The following is a 20278-nucleotide window of genomic DNA, read 5'->3' on the forward strand; positions in this document are numbered from 1 at the left end:
GCACCAGAGCTCCCTAAAGCCAGGACTGTGTCCAGCTTCCTAGCATATAGCAGAGTGTCTGCCACAGATTTGTTGAAAGAATAAGTGAATGAACATATTTTCTAGTTCTCACTGTTCCCACAGTGGTACTGTAGAGGCTCAACAGTGCACAGGTGGCCTGCCTCTGTTGTAAATGCTGTGACCCAGAAGGCCCATTCTCCTTCGTTTCAGGGCTCTAGGCACTGAGATGGGGTGCGGGCTGGCAGTGTGCGGGCTGGCAGTGTGAAATTAGAAAAACAGAGGAATAGGGGTACAGCCCTTAGTTCTCTGGACCCAAAGCCACTACTCTCATCACAGCCCTCTCAGAGTCTCCCTTGCCGCTCAAGTTACTCAGAGAGCTATGCTCACACAAACCATGGACACGCAGCATCAGTCATCGTGCTCCTTCCTCCATCCTGCCCTTAGCTCTCTCCCAAAGGCTTCCTGGCACTAGGAGACGAAGGACTTGGACAGTCCCACTATGCCCCCATGGAAGGGGCCTGAAGATGGTTGCCCCTCCCAGGCGTGGGTCAGCCCACATCCCGACCTACTCCTGCAGAACTGGAATACATCTCTTGTCCAGCAAATCAGTCCCCTCACCCCACCCTGGCCTCTCTACCTGCTACCCCTCTGCAGCCTGCAGCTGCCTCAGTGCCTGGAAGGCTGGTTGACTCACTTCCAGCATGCATTCTCCTGGTCAGGCCAGTTTGGCAAATCTCTCAGGCTCCCTAGCCCCTGGCCCTGGAGCCTGTGGGCCCCCCTCCCCAGAGACCCTGACTCCCACAGATGGGGCAGAGCAGACACCTGGAGGAATGCATAGGTCTTTGGGAGGAGGCATTAAAGATCACTTGGCAGATTTCTCCCCTCCCTAAATCTGAGGACAGTGTCTCTGTTCTAGGCCCAGGAGCCCTTCTTTTTCCAGCCTAGTTAGTCCTAACTCCTGGAATCACCTAAGCACAAGATCTTGCTATTTTGTACTCTTTGGAGCAAAAACTTCCCCTTGACCCTGGGTCCTTCTAGGTTAGTCAGATGAGGAGGATTAGATAAGCACCCCCACCCCCAGTCTCAAAAAGAAAGGGGAAGGGGTGTGTCCTGGGCCACCCTGAGGTTGTTAGCATGGCTCCAGACCCTCCCAACTCCCTTGCTCTGCCTGCCAGAGGGAAAGGACCTGCCCCACTGCTCCAGGGGCCAGCCACAGTTCAGTAGGTCACAGGAGACAGGGGAGTGCTGACCTCTGGGTAAGGTCCCCAGACAGCTGGTTCTCACAGAAGACAGGGAGGGGAGCTAACAGTCCTCTCACAGGAGCCGACACCCTCTCTCCCTCCCCCCTTGTGATGCCCCATCAGAACCCCCTGGATACTATAGCCCCATCCTGAGGACCAGGAGAAAAGACCCTGCTACTTCCCAGGACCGAAAACCAGGCCTAGCAGGAAGGGGAAGAATGCGTGGGGATGGAGAGCAATCCTGCAGGTTCCATCACCCTGTCTGGGTACAGGCCCCCTCCTGCCTGTTTCTAAGGCCCCAGGCTTCTGCCCTTTTCTCCCATGGTCATTGAGCTCTATTTTGCCATACCAGGTCCTGGACAGACAGGAGCTGGCAATCCAAGGAAGGAAAATCCACCCACCTTCTCACCCAGATCAGGCCCAGAGGAGTTCATAGGGAGGGTGGGCTAGCCTGTGTCACCAATAGATGTGCCGGTTCTGAGGCTGTGTTCCTCCATCCTGCTCCCAGGCTCTGGATTAGAAGGTTGAATTTAGATGCTCGGTGAGGGGAGTGGCTGTCTCTTGGTCCTAGCTGGAAATGGGCTCAGGGACTCCAAAAAGGAGGTGAGGGAAGCCCATCTTCCCAAGGGGAAAAGGTGTTTTGGTGAGAGGAAGGTAGAAGAGGAATGCAGTGGCAGTGAGGGGTTTTAACCACCTATTCATATCCTGATTGTGTCCCACACTCCACTCCCTTGACCTTAGAGGAATTCAAGACCAATGAAAGACAGCCTGTCCTTGCAGAGTCATTTCTGCATGACTGAAGACTCACCAGCTCGCTGCATGACCCTATTCCTTGGCACCACCTCCACTCCCAACAACAGTCTTCCAGGTCTTTCCCCATCCCAGCTTTTTCTAAGTGGCCAAGTCCAACCCACCCTCTCTGCCAGGGCCCCAGGCTTTCTGCTCCCCTACTCCACGCAACCAGAAAGGAGCACAAGACCCAGCACTTCTGCAAATATGTTTAATGCACTTAGATTACACAGAGGGAGATGGGGAAAGAAGGAAATGACATCTAAGTGAGTCACCCAAAAATTCTTACAAAAGTTCCAGGCTGGCTGCAGCCCCCAGGAACCGAGTCGCCATTGACATTAGAAACTAATATAAAATTTTACAAAAGTCTGCTCATTGCAGCATTCAGGTATTTATAAAAAAGGAGGGCTCTCTCTATAGGGCTCCTGACTTATAACAGAGACCCAGGTACCTCACCTGGCATGGAGGACCTGGAAGCCAGAGAGGAAAGACAACCAGATAAAAAAAATACAGTCAAGGGATTTCTTTACTGGTCTGCCCCATAGGGGCACCGACCTTCATGTTTTTTCTCTGCTCTCAACTCAGTCTCAAAACCTAGTCCCAAGACCCTGTGTTTATTAAAAACAAAACAAAACACTCTAGCCCTTTTCGAGTCACCCCAAGGCTTTCCAGTCCCTGGCCTGGAGCCTGGCCTTTGGAAGAGAAAGAGGACAGGAAGAAGCACCAGCTCCCTGGCCAGACCTGAGAACTTGCATGAGCCACTCTACCCCTCCGAATGGCAGATGGGTCTGTGGTCCTCTTGCAGCCCACACGGGACCCGAGTTGCCGCAGGAGTCTGCCTTTTGTAGCAGGCAAACTGCATGAGGGGGCCCCTTCCTCATAGAACTCCAGCATCAGGAACCTGACGGAGAGGGTCGGACCAGGCAAACCTCAAGAAAGCCTGTGGAAGAGGAATGTTAGAGAGAGAAGCTTCTTACCTCCCCACTCACTATGAGATCAGGGCTCCCAAAAGGCTGCAGAGAGGGAAAGAAGGGGTACACTTAGTGAGCACCCACCATGCGCCAGGTGGTGTGCTGGGCACAGTACATGGTCAGCCTTGCTTAATCCCCAGTGAGGGTCCCCTCTCACCAGCAAAAGCTCAGTGAGAGCACCCCCCAGAAAACCTCTAGGAAGGTGCCATTGCCCAAGGGGAAGGAGATCTAGTCAGAGACGCAGGTGCCTGACACTGCCCCAGAGCCAGTGCACTGCAGGGAAAGGAGATAGAGGCCTGGCCTCCCCAGCCTTGGAGGTTCCTGACATAGTGGGGCAGGAAGGGGCCACCAGCTTCTTGGGCTCATCGTCTCAGAGCTCACTTGCTTCTCTCCTGCTTCCCAAACTGATGATAAAGCTTAGGTCAGAAAATACCCCCTTTCCCGCCACCAAACCAGATACGTGGAGGCAGAACCCCAGAAAGGAAGAATTGGTGGAGAGGGAGGTCAGGGTCGCAAGGGAAGGAGGCAAGCTGGTGGTACCTCTCTGGCCAGGAAATGTCAGAAGATGAGAAGTTTCAAAGGTAAGGAAGCTGTGGTGGGCAAAGGCCAGGAAAGGACCTTTTGAAAAGTCCTCAGAGAAGGCCTCAGCTACTGCTAACGTCAGGTCCAGAGGATTCCATTTTGGCTAGTGGGGGCCTGGAGTCCATCTCTCCCAATACTCCAGGCTGATCTGCCTTGATGCTCTGAGTTTGATGGAATTAACCGGGTACACCTGGGGGCGTGTGCAGAGAACAAGCCAGGTCCTAGTGGTCCCTTGGAAGTCCAACTCCTGTTCCCTGGAATGCCTGCTTACTGCCTTCATAGCACTTGGAGGCAGCTCTTTGGCTGGATTTCTCATCAGAAGGGTCCCACGCCCATGGGCTTCCTGTGCCACTCTTGGTGGTGCCCGTGTGTGTGGCAGTGTAGATAGGGGCAGAGCAGGCCCTGTGTGGGCCCTAACAGACAAAATTTTGCTTTGGACAGGCCTAAAAGGTGATCTTGGAACAGCAGTCCCTAGAGTCAGAGGTAAGAGGGTATGAAAAGGGCTCACTGATTCCAGGGCAGAAATCAGAGATAACCCAAGAGGAACCCCAAAACCACGGGCCAGAGATAGCCTGGCTTCTGGGAGGAAGACCATGAGAACTGGACTGAGGCAAGGGGCCAAGGACCATGAAAGGCTCCGAAGTAGGGATGAGACAGGACAGGAAGGGGGAAGGAAAGATGAGAAACGAGTGGATACAGGGAGGCTGGGAGGGTGGTAGAGTACAGTGCTTGCAAAATCAAAGGGAAAGACATGTTAAGAAGTTAGTTTTTCTGATTTTAATAAGCCTGAGTCCTGCAGCCTGGAGGCTGGGAGGCTCAGGGGATGAGGAAATGGAACCAGAGTGGTCAAAGGGCTGGAGACGCAGGCCCCGAGTGGCAGGTGGGGATGGTCTGTGAGGTGCTGGGCCTCACCCTTTCCTAGCCAGGCCTGGTTGGGTGGAAAAGGCCCGAAAGATGAGGCTGGGGCCACCTCGTCTCTGAGACCCTGATGGTCCTTGAACTTTGTGGGGCTCAGTCCACTTGGAAACCAGCACACCCCTTAACCTGGACTCAAGGCTGCATGGAGACTTGTCTCAGCTCTCCCCCTGGTCCAGGCTCTCTACCAGGCCCGGCTGGGAAGAAAGGCCTCTCTGTGAAGCCGGCTCCTCTGGGCACTGGGCTGGCAGGAGAACATCCGCCCCTTCTCTGCTGGCAGATTAGGGGGAGATGGCCCCATGCCCCTGTCTGAGAGAATCAGAAAGTTCATCTGGGAATAAAGTTCTGTTTAAAAAAAACATTATATACACAGCTTCTGGACATCTTTGAAGAGCAATAAAATACCATTGGTTTCTACAAAATAAAATAAGGAGGAAGAAAACCCAACACAATCAAAGGAATTGTTCCATGGCGAGGAGCTTGGCTACCAAAACCAAAGGCTTCCCGGAGCTGAGCAGGGCAGAGTACCCACATGGCCACTCCACCACCCTCCTGCTGGGCTGCGTGGCAGTGGGTAGGTGAGAAGGAGGCCTGTCTCCACCTAGGGGCACATCAAAGGTCCAGAGTCACTTCTCAAACCAGAGCCTGTGGCAACAGCAGGAGGGGAAGGTTTGCGTTTGCCCACTCAGTGCCCAGTGAGGTCAGGGCCTGGTCACGTGGGCTTGGTGCGGCAGGTGAGGCGGGGCCTGCTGCCTGTGCCCGGCCTCCCACTGGGCTGCGCCGTCATCCTCACACTTGTCCTTTTTTTGGTGGGACTCTCACACAGCCGCTCCATCGGAAATCACCGGGGAGCAGCTGGGCTCTCCCTTGGCCCCTGCAGGGCCCAGCCCAGGCTAGTGCAGGGGACTGTCGAACACCACGTCGGGCAGGATGGAGACTTTCAGCTTCTTTTCGGGCCAGTTGTACTCTTTGGGAAGTTTGAACTGTGGAGGGAGCAAGCACAGAGCCAGAGCGCACATGGTTAGCAGAACCCACTGCCTTCTTCCCAGACTGCCTAGGTTGTGGCAGGACCCTCACCCAGGCCTGCCCCCAGCACCCGGGGGCAAGATGGGACACTGGCGGCTGGCTTCCATCTGAAATGCTAGACCCAGGTGGGTGGGTGGCTGGGGTCAAGCTGCTGGAGTTCGGTGGCCCCTTCTTCCCCCTTGCTGCGCCAGGCCAGTGATTAGTTAGCCAGGGGTGGAGGAGGCATGTTTTCTAACTCTTTCTTGACTGTGCTGACCTCCCTCCAGCTCACTTCCTTGGTTCTGCCTCTGGCCACAAGCATGTAAGGAATCTGCTCCCTGAGGCCCCGGGGCTGGAGGATGGGGGCAGGGGAGGGTGCGGATGCTATAGGGAAGTGGCTTGAGGTCTGGAACACTGCAGTTCTGTCCCGCCATGGCTTCTCTTTCAGAGGCTGGTGCAGGAGGACCCTGGAACCTGCCCTCTGAAGCGTCCAAGGGAAGGAGGCCCTGCTCGGCCTGGGTGGGAACACAGGAGGAAACCCCCACCCTGCTCCCCCTTTTCATTCTCATCTGCTTCCCAGGGTTACCAGCCTGAGAGTGGTCCAAGCGGCGGCCAAGGAGAGCCCAAGGTCTTTTTACCTATCCCCGAGAATCACTGATTCGCTTACAGTCTTGTTTCTAGAGCTTCTGGTGGGGGTAGGGGGGAGAGGTTTACATATTTTATTCCCTCTGTATTCCAGGACCCTGCAAGTGGTGTGGCACACAGCTGGTGCTCAATAGATGCTCACTGACTTAAAAACAGGGTCTGCCTTTTATGACTCCCAGTGTCCCGGGGCTAGGCAAGAAGTCCGGCCAGGCTAGACAGGAGCAAAGAGCAGGCCGTCGGCCGGCCTAGAGCCGGGGCTGGAAGTGAACAGGCCTGACACTTCCTGGCTGGCTCCCTCTCCCTCCCTCTGATGGGGGACTGTCCAAGCCAGGACTAAAGTGGAGAGTGGGGCAGGGTGTGGGGACAGCCTCTGGACAGGAAAGGAAAAAAAAGTCATTTTTAGTGACCTACTTTCCTAAGCTTCCCCTGGCTCCTGTCCCTCTGCCTGGACTGTCCCCCTCCCATCCCCTCAACACCCAAGCTCAAAGCAGCAGTCTGGCGCAGTGCCATCCCCGTGCTACATGGCCTCTCCGGAAGAGCTCTGGGCAGCTGGCTCTGGCCTGACTGAATGGGAGCCGGGCCTCAGGGACTGGTGACTTGTGGGGGCTGATTGGCTGGCACAGACTGGATGCTTGATGTTGAATGTATAAATGAGTTAATTTAGCAAGCCGCATCCAGAGGATAGAGAAGACACTATCTCTTGAGGGGTGAGCTCCGGCTCTGAAAAGTTCCTGTCCACCTGGAGACCTGGACAGGACAGTCCCACCCTGTGCACTTTCTTCCACCCTGTGGATTTTGGAGGCCACCAAGTACTGGCTGAGGCGGCGTTGGGAGCCCTGGCAGCTGGAAGCTCCAGCCCTAGCTGAAAACTAGCTTTTGCCTGACCTCCCATTGGCTTGAAAGCCTGGCCCTGGGAGGTGAAGGAGCTTTCCCCCAAACGCACTTCCCGGCAGAAAAGGCAAGGCAAGGGCCTGTCTCTGCCACAGGCAGGGGAGGGCCCAAGAGAGCTCTCCTCCGAGGCTGGAAGCAAGGCCAGCTTGCTAATGTTCCACTAACATATGGGGCGTCAAGGCCAGGAAGGCTCAGATCTCACTAGGGTGCTGCTTAGGAGGAGGCTGGGGAGGGGAAGGGACTTTCCAGGATGAGGTAAGTCCCCACAAATGAGGATGCTGGGAACAAGGAAGAAAAACAAAGGGGATTATGGGCTCCATTCCTGCACCCCAGAGGAGTAGCCAAAGAAGGCACAAGCCCCCACCTGGCCTGCCAGCTCCTCAGGCTCTGGGCTGGGGTTAGAAGAGGCGGACCACAAGGGAAGAACTTATGGCTGGAGAAGGGAGGAAGGAGAACAGCTCCTGGGTGGCCTGAGGCAGAACAGGAGTCCCTCGCTGCCCACCAGAACTCCCCGGTGGAATGTTCTCTGGCAGCAGACAGGGGCTTTCTGTTCAGAACTTGCCAGGGAACAGCAGGGGCTGGGGAGAACTCGTACTGGCCTGCAGGCCCTGGCTGCCTCTTCAGTGAGGCTCTCAGGAGCTGGCAATTCAGTTTCCTGGGTGTCCTTATGAAGGATTGGGGGGGGGGGGAATACAGGGAGAAATAAGGCCATTTAACATCTCTAAGGTCTCCTTTCCAACCTATCCGGGGGGGGGGGGGGGCGGAAGAGACAGAGACAGAGACAGAGAGAGGGAGAGGTGCTCCTGGAGACTAGAACCAGCTGTCAGAGAGAATCAAACAGGCTTACTTCCTCTGGAGAAGTCAAGTCTTCTAAGTCCTCCAACATTTTCTCTACAAACTCTTCAGTCAACAGAATCTGGGAAGAAAGCAGAAGACAGGCTTTTATTTTATTATTTTTTAAGTATATGGTCTTTTTGCCAACTGCTAAGCTATGGACCTTCCTTCTGGTCATGGAGGAGATGTGAACCCACAGCGATCAGTTTTAGGGACAGAAGGAAGTGCCTGAAGCCTACTGAAGCCCACTCCCTGCATGCAATATCAGAGGGGCCAGGGTAGAGAAGGAAGGGCAGGGCAGCACAGTGAGGAGGCAAGGTGGGGGCATCTGGAAGGCTAGGAATGCTGATCCCAGAAGGCATATGGAAGTGGGTGGGAAAATACCCTATTTTGGCAGTTTGGGCCTCCTGCATATTGCAGTGCAGTAGAGGGGAAACAAAAGCCAAGGGGCAGAAAAGAGCAATTGCCAACATCTTTCTTGCCCAACCAGGTCACATGCCACCCCCTCCTTGGTAGGACAAAAAGAATGTTTGTTTTTGGAATAGCAGCCTCGCCTGGAATCTGGAAATGCCCCGGAAGGTACAACCAAGAATGTCTGAGCTGGAGAATCTGGAGACTGCACCAACCTCTTTCATTTTACAAATGGGAAAGGGACTCTCAACTCCCATTTCCATCTGCAGTATCCACATTTTCTCAGGCTGGAAGCTCTCAAACCCCTGTACTGCTGGCCCCACTCAGCCACTGAGTTCTTCAAACTTCCTTTAAGAAACCTCTTCTGCAGGTTACCTCCCAGCTGTTCCACTTTGCTGCTCATAGTCCGACACCTTGCCACTTTACGTGTTGACGTCTAAGACAGCCCGGCCTCACTACTAGGCTGGAACCACTACCACCCTCACCCCCTAGTTTTGACGGCCCACGGGAATGTCCAAGGGCACTCAGGTCTTCCTCAACCCAATGGGCCGGCCCTTTTCCTAGCTGGCTACCCTGCTCAGGTGGGCTCGGTAGAGCCAGGCCAAGCTCACCTCAGGCCTGCACCACACTGGGCCCAGGCTGAGGATGTCCTTTCTCTTGCCAAGCTGACCCCTTCCTCTACCCTGCTCCTTCCTGTGCTGGTCCATGGACTCGGGCCTCTGCACCAGGTCCTCCTAGCTATGGCTCCACCTGCCTCTGCTTTGCCTCCTCCAACATTCTGTGAACACCCTGGGTGGGACACAGAGGGAGAAAGACGATGGGTAAAGACCAAGGTGAGGGGCTCCTCTGAGGGAAACCTCCCTATAAGAAGGATGGGATCAAGAACTTGAGAAAATACCCATCCGATTTCCCCTGGGAGTTGTCCACTCTGATAAGAACAGAAGTTACATTTAGAATATAGTCAGCTTGTGAGATGACGTGAAATGGCAGAGAAGAGCTGCAGGACCTCACAGGATGGAGGACTCCAAAGGGAGGAAGTCGACGGGGTGGAGGTGGGAGCAAGGAATGAAACGACCCCTCGTGCGCAGGCCAGCTCCACACCAAGCAGCACCTTGCTAACTGCTCATAGTTTTCTCTTCTCAGTCTCCTTACAGATGAGGAAACTGAGGCACAGATAGGCTCTGTAATTTGCCTACCATCACACGGCTTGTGAATGGCTGAGATAAGACCACATTCCAGTCACATCTGGACTCTAAACGTTAGTGCCTGAAGTACTGTTGCCAACTCCTGAAGTCTTACCCCCCTGATATTTACGCACGTATTCCTTCTTCCACTCGTGCCCTGCAATCTAATCGATTCTATAGCATTTCCTGGGGGCCTCTGCTAGGCCCGGCCCTGGGTGGAGCCCCAGGCACACAGGCAGAAGGCAGTCCGTTCCCCAACTGAACATGCCCTTTCCATTGGTTGGCAAGGAGTCAAAAGGACATCTCTTTCCCAGCCTGAACAAAACAGCTCCGACCACTGGCTTACATCCCCTCACCAAAGTTTCTGTTTGAGGAGCTCAAGCGTCAAGTGAGGACACACAGGGTTCAGACAGGCAAAGCTGGTCCAGGGAAATGCCTGTCCAAGGTACCCATCCCACCCTGTTCTTCCTCTAAGTTCCCCACGGTGGGTCTGGCCGACTCCTCTCACAGACTAGTGACCCACTGCCAATCACACTCCAGTCCTCCCATAGCCTGAGCCCTTGCTCCTCCTCCTCTTGTCCCTCCCCGGCCCCCCCACCCAAGTCCAGTTTCCCTACTAGTTATCACTAGTATGCTTGAGTAGTACAAAAGTCACATTCATATTTTTGGCATTTCCGGGGCTTGTTGCCATCTCTGCAAATGTTAGCACAAACAAGCATACCTAAAACCCAGTTATATTACAATGGCTCCAGTCCGGGCTGATTTCTAACCAACAAATAATTTGGAGGGAGAGACTTTCTGCCAGAGAGATAAATAAGTCTGGGACTGTAACTAGTGCCGGGAGTGAAATGGGTGGAGGAGGGCTCACAAGGCTGTGGCCACCCAGTGAGACTCCAAAGAGCTTTTTCCAACAATGGGAAAGGTAACCCCACCAACGCTAAGTTCAGGCCTAAGCCAGTTCCTCTGACAAAGGTCTGGAACTGGCGGTGGAAAGAGGGTGGGTTATAGTGGCTTTTAGTAAAACAACTACCAAGGGCATAGTATACAATCTGTGTGTGGACTCATTTTGTACTCAGCTGGAGGAGGGGATGGCAGGACCAAAAAAGGGGACAAACCCTAGTCGCCAATTTTCACTTTTGGTGATTTGCTGGTTCCTGCTGGAAACTTCCCATTACTTTAACGGAACCAACGGGGAACAAACGGGGGAAAATTATACACGAGATCTGCATATTGAGGATGACATTCCCTGCAAAGAAACACGACAGCCTGTCATAGCTCCAGGCACCTAATTTAATTTCCTTTGGGAGTTAAACCTTAGACGCTTGGATTCAACAAACAGGCCCTGTTCTTTGTATATTTTAGACCTGGAGCTGAGAATGTTAACAGATCTTATCAACAGGACACTGGAGATAGACAGCTATGATGGAGCGGCTCCTGGGCGCTCTCACGAGTAACAGACTGGCCGTTGTGATACAACTGTGGGAAAAGCTTGTGCAATTCTGGGGCTTGGGGCTCTTGAAGCTCACTGGCTCCCCATGGAGCTGCCTGGTTCTGCCACAAATAATAACAGGGATGTTTATGGCAATGGCAGTAGCAATGATAAGGCGACTCAGAGCAGGAGCAGTGTCCCTTCCATGTGCCAGGCACTGGGCTTGGTGCTTGACCTGTATCATTTCACTGAACCCTTAGGTGGTCGTGCAGGGAAGGAAACTATCACCTCCATTTTGTAGATAAGCAGGTATCAAGAAGAGACAAGTCTCCTGGACTTTAGAAGAACAGTGATCTGACCTCAGGGAGGTTGAGGATCCTCTTTTTCTGTCTGGGGAAGGTACCCCAATTCGAGAAGGCTTGTATACTCAGTGCTGACTCCTCTCTCTGCTCTGATAGGGAAGATGAAGATGATTTTGTATTTGACCAATGGCCTGGAAAACCAGTCAGTCATCCCAACCCCTACCAGCCACATATCTTCTGGCTACTTGCTGAGCTGAAAAGGGCTAGAACCCTGAGGGTCACAGATGTACAGATGCTCAAAAACCAGGTTGGCCAATTAGAAAGGAAGGCAAACCATGACCAAAGATGGTTTCCAGGTGGGGACAGCAGGGCAAATTTCCAGGCCAGCTTAGTGAACACATACATAAGGCAAGGTACTCTAGCCCAGAAAATAGCAGTAGAAATAATGAAAATGATAATAGCACTCACTGAGGTCGGCATTCACCAAGAGCTGGTCATAAAAGGCTTATATTTGTGCACAAACAGCCCTTGGAGGGAGGAGGCTCTGGTGAAGGGAAAGCCCCCCAACCAAACTCCCCTGAGAAGCTTTCAAAAATATGGAGATGCTAGACCTTCTGAATCAGAATATCAGGGCAAGGTCAAGCCATCTGCACTTTTAAAAGGCACCCCAGGAGATCAGGGTGTGTGTGGGGGGGAGTGCTGGGAAATATTCAGGCAGGGGGTTTGGGCACCGACTTAACCAATAGGGGTGAGTTGGCAGCTGCAGCTCCATTCACCACCATCTAATTGGCTGAGCTGTGAGGGGAGCAGTGGCTCCCGGGCCCCCACCCCAACCCCACCTTGGCCAGGGAGGGGGCTTGGAATCTGGTCCAGCAGCTTGTGCCAAGGTTCTCACACCAGGCGCCTTAGGACAGCCTGGCTGGTTGGTGAGGAGGGAGATTGTCAACAACTGCCCAATTCCCCAGGCCCCAGCAAGTTCCAGGAGGAACTCAAAAAGTGATCTTTCGTCAGTGCCTGCCTTGGACAGGCCCAGCTATGCTACAGGCAGAAGCCCAGATGCTGCAGATCTGATTCAAATGTCTGTGGTCAACGGTATTTTTAAGTCTGCACACAGTGCTGACAATGCCCAGTCCTTCCCCGTGGTATGACAATCCACACTTTGTCCAGGGCCTTGTTTGCTCTGCGTGTTGACACATTGTTCTTGCTTCCCAACAAGTTTGGCTTTCTTTTTCCCTCCCTTTCCTTCTCTGAGGGAAGGAAATGTGTTGTTTACAGGATAGGGCTTGCCAAGGAGCTGCTCTGGCACCCACGACGACGACGACGGTGAAGGAGGCAGGGATGAGGAGGCGGTCCAGTCTGTGTCCCCCTCACCTCAACAGGCCAGACATAAGCCAGCAAACAGCCTGGAGACCCACCAGGCTCGGGAGCAGAAGTGTGCGTGGCAGGTAGGGCTACAGTGGTGGCAAAGCGAGGCCTCACTCATTTCCTGCTCTCAGCGGGTGGTGAGAAGTTGGCTTTGGTGGCCAAGAGCAGGCTCAGACTCTTCCTGCTCTGTTGGCAGGTGAGGGCACAGCGGGCTATCATAGTCCTCTCCTGAAAGGGAGGGTGCTGTACTTCCCCAGGCACAGAGCTGCGATTTAAACCCTAATGGGTGTGCCCCGAGACAATGAGGTCCCAAGCAAAGGCCTTCAGGGAGAAAAGGTTGTGGCCAGGTCCACTGTGGAAGGAGAAACAGGGGCACTGAAGAGGAGCTGCCCAGAGCCAGGGATTGCCAAGCGTCTTCCACACAATATGCAAGTGGGTGGATGGGGACAGGAGAGGGCGGGGGCTTGTCCGAGGACAGTCCTGAGTCAGCCGCTGGGCTAACAGGAGAGCCCAGCAGTGAGTCCCCAAACCTGGCCTGGAGCCGTGGGGCCAAGTTGGAACAGCTGCTGGGCATCTTCTCCCAAGCCTGGGGCCTCCCATCAGGGATGGTAGGGAATGGCTGAGAATGGGGGTGCCTCCGGGGTGAGCTGTCAGATACCACCCAGCTGAGAAAGCATTGCAGGGCTTAAAAAAAAAAATCTCATATTTGGTGATGTGACCCTTATGTGACCTCTGGAGACAACTTCTCTCCCTTCAGATCAATCCTGGCTGGGGATGGATGAACAACTCAGCTCTGGGCCAGGCTCCCGCTCAGAGGACTAACAGCCCAGTGATGACAGACTCAAGGGAGAGAGGCTTGTTAAAGCTACTGGGCTGAGCAACGCTGGGGAAAGGTGCGCAGGAGAGGACGCTGGCAGGCCTCCCACAGGGTCTGGAGACCTTTCTGCAAAGCTCCCGAGTTGGCTGATAGGCTTTACCATCTCAACGAGGGTGAAAACGGCAGACAGGAGAGCAGCCGGAGTCACGGTGTTGATCTCTGGCAACTGAGAAGTCTGTGGAATTGGAGCATTCCTGCCTCTCCAGCTCCTCTGGGAAGCAGCGAGCATCCACTGAACTCACCCTGGGCTTGCAGAAGGCCCTGCCCTTCTGTATTCTGGGGCCATGACTTTCCCAGGGCTGGAGAGATGGGGAGGGAAGACGCATGGAGCGCAGGTGCAGGCCCAGGGTAGGTGGGTGTGGAAGTCTGTCTGGGGCTACTCTACAAGCTCCAGAAGGAGCCCAGCTTCCCTCACCTTCTGCCTTCTCCCAGCCTCTCCTTTGTCACTCTCCCCCCATGTGGGATGTCTTTGCCATGCCTTTTCCCCAAGAGATAACAGGCCTGGGCGGACAGCCAGAACAAGGTGCCAAGGCTGGGAATGAGGGCTTGCAAGGCTGTTGAAGGCTGATGCAAGAAAGCCATCGCAGCCCCTCCCAATTCCGCTGGGACCAACAGGGAGGTTCAAGTAGCAGCCAAGAAAACAGAAGTCTGGGTCTCTGAAAGTCCTGGGTCTGTTGCATTCGCTCCTTTCTGCTTCTCTGCCCCCAACAGGCCTGGCACACAGGGGCCAAGGAGACACCCCCAATCCTGGAAGCATGAGCAAGAGATTCCTGCAGGGGGTGAGGGCAGGTCTCTGTGTTAGGGTCTCCCTGCCGAGGGGCGGAGTGCCCTTCTTGGCCCAGTGGAGTGGGCCTAACTCCAGGCCTCCAGGAGGCCCTGCAGACTCTCAGGGAGGCAGCCAGCCCCAGAGGAAGACCTAGGGGCCCACAAGTAATTACAGGCCCAGGTTCCCACAAGCTAGGGAGCTGCCTGTGACCACAGGGGCAAGACCCTGAAGGGAAGGCAGGCTGGCAGGCAGATGCAGAAAATGCTGACTGCTTTGGGGGTGGGGAGGAGGGCTGGTGTGGGTGTTGGCTCCGCTGGGGGCAGGGCAGAGGGTTTCCCAGGACTTCTTGGAAAGGGCCTGAGAAACCCCTTGGTGAGTGAGGGTGCATGCTTGGGGAGTGGGGCCCCAGCCAGCCTTCCTGGGAGCTCCCTGTGAGTTGGCCTCTGTGGTGGACCACACTAATGAGCCCATAACACAGGCCTTTGATTAAGCAGCTCCCAGCACAGCAACTTTATTGAAACATGCCGAGGCCAGCGGCTGGTTCCCACCGCTCCCGGTTCCCCAGGCAACAGTGCATGGGAGGGGACCATGTGCATGGGAGTCAGTGGTGCTGAGTGCTCAAGCGCACAGAGGGGCTGCCAGGGAGGCAGGCGAGGAGGGGAGGAGCTGGAGGGGAATGCCAGAAGCTGGGGGTCAGGGGCTTGGGAATTGGGGTTGGGTCCAGAACTTTGGGGGGACAGAGGGGCAACATGACATCTGCTAAGTCCTCTGGTGGCCATGGTCGCCAAGCTGAGAATTGGAGATGCTGACCATCCCCCTCCTCCTTCTTAGAAAATGTTCCAAGAGGGAGGTGGGACTCCAAAAACAGGTTAAGAGTTGAGGATGTAAAATGTATAGCTGGGAGAAATTTCTTCTTGCTTTCTGGGAGACTCCAGTCTACTTTCCCAAGAAAACGTGCTCAAACCTTTAATACACACAAATGTTACCTGAGGAGAGTTCTGCTAAGACCTGTCCGCATTCTGTCATCTTCTGGGTATGATGACCTGTGAACTCTCAGGGGCTGGGGTCACCTTCCTAGAGGGGTCCCCACCTTCCCTCTCCTTACCAGCTCTGCCCAGGCAAGAGGCCTGCTCCCTTCCAGCTGTCCACAGAGGCAGCTTGGCAGCCTGGGACACCGCTGGGGGTGGGGTGGGGAGGCTCTTTCCACTTTGCTGGGCTAATTTCAAATGTTATACTTCAGAGCTTTTGCTACAGTAACTACCAACACCACATGGACAGAAATCTAATGTTACCAAGAGGGACTTTTAAAATGTATTTATAACTTTATGGTTCAAAGTAATTTTGTTATGAAACAATGTAATAACAACAGTGGAAAAAGGCAAGATAATTTATGGAACACAATATCCCTAAAGCACCAGCTTCCATTTCTACCTCAGCTGAGTCTGGGGAGTGTGGTTGGTGTCCTTTGTTTGCTGTTTGTTTTAATTAAGTGTTAGTATTTTGTGTGGTGGTGGTGGGGGCACTGGCCTAAAGGAGGAGAACGTCAGCTGCAAGACGAGCACACACATCTGGACAAAAAGCATATCCACATTAATAATACATATGCTTCACATACCCCCAGACTGGGTTAAACCCACCAAACCTACATGACTCTCTTCCCCTCCACTGTCATCTCCCTGCCCCCGATCCCTACACCACAAACAAGGCCGGTCACCTTTTGGATTAGGGTCAGCTTCCCTTTCTTGATTCTCCTGAGAGAGGTAAGGTAGAGTGTCCTACCTCCTGCACCCCCAACAAACAAACAATAAAAAAGGATGTTGTTCCTCTAATACCTCTGGGAGTGTGCTGGACCTGTGAGACCTGAAGCAGGGTGGGGGCTGGAAGGAGGCCTGTGGCTCTCAGGCCCCTGTACCCCGCTGGGCAGTAGCTCTGAAGCTGTGCTCCAGCAGAAGGGCAAAGGAGGAACCAGGTGTTCTAGACAAGCCAGCAGTGTTCTGCATAGAGAAGCTGGGTTTCCACCAGGAGGAATGGGAGAGCCGTTAGATGAGGGGAGGAGAGAGGCTCTGCCTGCCCAGGCCTGCTCATCCCGGCCCCAGGTCCAGGCCCACATGTCCACTTTCTAGGAATTCTGGTGGGATTTCCATACAGGCACTCAACAGTGGTGTCCACACTTCCTCCCACCCTGCCTCATCCTCGGTTTCCTATACACCTTGGTCTACCCAGGATGCAGAACATGTCACATCCCTCAAACCTGGATTTCCATGGCAAACAGAACTACCAATGGCCAGGGTCTGGAGTTATCACTCGTGTCTCAAGTGACAAGGAGAGTCCAGGAAGTGCTCCTGGAACTGACGGCATAAGCAGCAGCAGCCACACTCCACAAGGCTTTAGAACCAGCCCTCAGGAAGGGAGCCGCCAAGAGCTGCCAAGGGAGGAGAGGGAGAGAGTGGGCGCAGGAAGAGCCTATGGAAAGGAAGTGGGGAGAAGAAAAAGAGCCTTCTCACTTGTAACCAGGGTCCATGAGCTGCGTAAGGGTGCTCCTCAGTGGCAAAGGCACCTTCCACTCCCGTGGAGACGAATGTGATGGCCATGTCACCTGTGATACTTTTATATGTAAAGTGCCGTCCATGCAGGAGCCTGCCCCTGGGGGTGGGAACATGGAGACAGTGAGCAGCGGGCCTGGCCAAGGCGCAGGGACTGTGGGGGCTATGCTCCCTGGGAATGGGTGCCTGGCAAACGCCCTCCTGACTGCCCACCTGGCCACTAATAGGGGACCATAACCAAACATGTTCATTTCAACACCTTCCAAGAGACTCCTCTCACAAGTTCTCTGCTGGCATTCTTCCAAAGGGCTCAAAGCTAGCAGAGACACTAGGTCAGTGTTCAGAGGGCTTGCAGGGGTACTGGAGTCCATCTCTTTCATGTCCTGGTGAGGAAACTGAGGCCAGAGGGCAGTTAGCAATGTGCCCAAGGTCATGCCCAGAGCAAGGAGGGGGTTCATGGCCCTTTGCTTGGAGGATGGGAGTGAAGGAGTTCCTAATTTCCCATGCTCCTGGATGATGGTGGAGTGCCTTCACAGCACAAGCCCCGTGTCCCGGGAAGAATCCTCTACCTGCTCCTGGCTCTCCCACAAGATTTAAATGACTAGCTCCAAGGCCATAAGCACATCTTTTTTTTAAAAAAAAAACACAAAAAACAAAAAAGGCTGAAGCCAAGTGGGGTCACTCTGAGGGAGCCACAGAAGTTACTGCTAATTCCCAGTCTGGAAACACACCTGGGGGAAGGGCAGGCAGGGGGCGACCAGTGGGGCAGAGATGCCAGTCAGCAAAGGAACAGAACTGCTCTTTGCTTTCTCAGGCTGCCCCAGATTAACCCTTCCAGTAATGTAAAGGCCCCACACCTTTAGAGGGAACTGGGGAGGAAATGGCTGGGGTCCTCACGGGGGGGGGGGGGGGGGGGGGCCTTGCCAGCCACCATTCATCCTGACCACTAGCTATCTTTGTTCTGCTACCCAGGGTGGCTGGCCAAGGCTGGTCACCATCCAAGCTCCTTCCCCAGGCTCCAGGGACAGTGTGGAGGGTCCAAACCAGTGCAACCCTCTTCCTTCCTTGTCACTGTTGTCTGAGTTTCGAGTTATTCTTGTTGCCTCCCCTGCAATAAAAATGAGGGTGGAACCCCTGAGGGCTGTGGGGGAAGCCAGCTGCAACAGACTCAGCCCAGTGCAGCATCCCCAAGCAGAGAGCTGAATTCTGGCCACAGGGCTGGGATTTTGGCACTGTGGACAGTAGCAGAAGGGACACAGCTGGACTTCCTGGTCCCTCAAGGAGTCTGCTGGGCTGGCCAGTGGGTTTGCAGAACTGAGTGTTTTGCACGGGAAAAGCAGTAAGCAGGAGAAAACAGAGCCCAACCAACCAGAGCCCTGGCTCTACTACCCTAGTGCTATGGGGACCCTGCCACCCCTGACTCTGGGCTTGGGGGAGTGCAGGGCAGCTGAGACCCCCTAGGTCACTGAACCTTCCTAAAGGAGCAGGGCTGAGGGATGCTCCTCTAGACAAAGGAGAGTTCTTCAGCACAGTGGGGGCTACTGGCTGGTTCAGCGTCCAGACTCCCCCATAGGCCTGCATGGAGCTGCCTGACTAGTTCTCCTCTCTCCCTGGGACCCTGACTCCACCTGGGAGGGTGGGGAGATGGTAAGCACAGGCATGATGGCTCCTTGAGGACAAGATGGGCGCTCACCTTAGGCAGAGAGGAATGAGGGCTCCTGACTCCTGGTTGAATTTCAGATGTACGCTCTCGAGTTGCCGCGTGCGGATCAGCTCATGGGGAATAATGGCTGTGGAGCTGTCACTTTCCAGGCTGTCCTTGCGGCTCCTGTGAAGCGAGCACAGGAACAGGTTTAGCACAAGGTAAAGAGCGCAGGGAGCAGGCAGATGGGAGTCTCTCAGGCTGGGCTCCTGAACACTGACAATGAAGGTGATTGATGATTATGATAACAGCTACCATCCACTGAGAACTTGCCAAGCAACCTCATTAGACCTCCATGAGGTGGGCACTAATATTATTATATCCCTTTCACAGATAAGGAGCTGGGGATTAGGGAGAGTAAGTAACTTGTCCAGGATGCGGAGCCAGGGAGTGTGGAGCTGGGAGGTGTGCATGGTGGGGCTGGTTCTAAAGCCCACATCTGGCCAACACCCCACATAAACATTTATGATGCAGGGACTTGTTCTTCCTTACGTGCAGAAGGAGTAGCAGCAAGAGCTTTTGGGAGTCCTTCTCCCCTGCCCTGGAGACTCAGACCCCAAGTGCTCCACAGTTGGGGTGCTAGAGTGCCCGGAGACATGGCTTCCTTCCAGCTGACCTGCAAAGGCTGTGACATCACAGCAAACTCTGAGCTTGCACACTCCTGTTACCGGCCAGGAGCTGCAGCGACATACACATCCTTCATCTCACCAGGAAATGATACAACCCTGAGGCAGGGTAGAAACCAGGCTCTCAGGAGTCAGATCAATGGGCTTGGCTGGGTGGCACAATTGGGCCACCAGCTTGCTGGACTTCCAGGCCCCAGGAGCTCTGTACCAGAGTCTTCCTGACGGTAGTGTTGGCCACCGTGATCTATCACGGCTGCCTCACACTCCCTCCAGTCCTGCTTCCCACCAACAGCTTGTCCTACAGCTGGGCCATAGGGTCCCTTTAGAATCAAAGATTTGCTCTTTCATATTCAGCTGCCCCCACTGACAACCTCTCAAATCTGCCTCAGCCAGAAATGCGAGTTACCCACTGATCCCATTCAAAAGGCCGGATCCTGATTTGGGCTGTGAATCTCAGAACAATTCTCCAGTGTCCATCAAAATACTGGGGAGAAGCTCTAGTTCTTTATCAATTGAGCAGCCAAAGCCACCCAGGATGTCTGGGCCTGACGGGCAGACAGCCAGTGAAGAGCAGGCCCAACCTCCTCAACACACTGGGGCTGAGTGCTGGGGTCTGTGGTCAATGGGGCACCCGGAGAGGCAGAGCATATCCCAGAGGGAGGCTGACATTGGACAACACAAGGCCCACTGAGGCAGCGCTTATAAAAGCCTCTGAGGGAATGGGGGCCCTTCTCACCAGTGGGGTGTGTCCACCCCCAGATATATGTGACTCCTCTTTCCCAAAGCATCCCCTTTCTCTGGTTTCCCAAAGCCAATTCTGAAACTGCCCTTTGCTCTAGCTTCTTCTTTGACAAACTCTTTCACAAGACCTGAGACACATGCTCTGGTCAAGAGGGTCACAGAATTTCCGCACTGGAAGGAAACTCTGAGGGTGTTTCATCTACCTCTCTCTTTCCCTTACAAAAGAGAGCCAGCAATGCGTGTAAGGCCACAGAGCAGGTTTGTGGCAGGCCAGCGTGGCAGCCTGGGACCTCTGGGCAGGTCTCTCCCTTACACCCAGCGGCTAGGCCTCCTGCCTCCTGTCCCAGGAAAGGAGAGCAACACAGAACACCTCTCAGCGGGCACCCTCAGGGCTCAGACAAGAGCAGAACTCAGGAAAGGCAGCAGCCTTCCTTGGGTGAGTGCCTACTGTGTTCCAGA

At 54.3% G+C, this 20278-nt stretch overlaps 1 protein-coding gene across 3 annotated transcripts in view; it reads right to left on the bottom strand.

Annotated features, from left to right (window-relative positions):
* Positions 1 to 1520: 1520 nt before the first annotated feature.
* SUFU (SUFU negative regulator of hedgehog signaling) overlaps positions 1521 to 20278 on the bottom strand; it is a 97421-nt gene continuing 78663 nt past the window's right edge. Inside the window, exons 9-12 of one of the 3 annotated variants that reach the window (XM_033130638.1) lie at positions 18444 to 18578; positions 16712 to 16850; positions 7887 to 7955; positions 1521 to 5481 (exon numbers count right to left, since the gene is read on the bottom strand). In XM_033130638.1, the coding sequence (XP_032986529.1) occupies positions 5392 to 5481; positions 7887 to 7955; positions 16712 to 16850; positions 18444 to 18578 (433 nt within the window). In that variant the 3' untranslated portion in view covers positions 1521 to 5391. Of the gene's footprint in view, positions 5482 to 7886; positions 7956 to 16711; positions 16851 to 17745; positions 17859 to 18443; positions 18579 to 20278 lie in introns of those variants that run through there. The other 2 variants (XM_033130639.1, XM_033130640.1) reach the window with 2 other exon arrangements.

The sequence above is a fragment of the Rhinolophus ferrumequinum genome, chromosome 16, assembly GCF_004115265.2.
Source record: "Rhinolophus ferrumequinum isolate MPI-CBG mRhiFer1 chromosome 16, mRhiFer1_v1.p, whole genome shotgun sequence".
NCBI lineage: Eukaryota > Metazoa > Chordata > Mammalia > Chiroptera > Rhinolophidae > Rhinolophus > Rhinolophus ferrumequinum.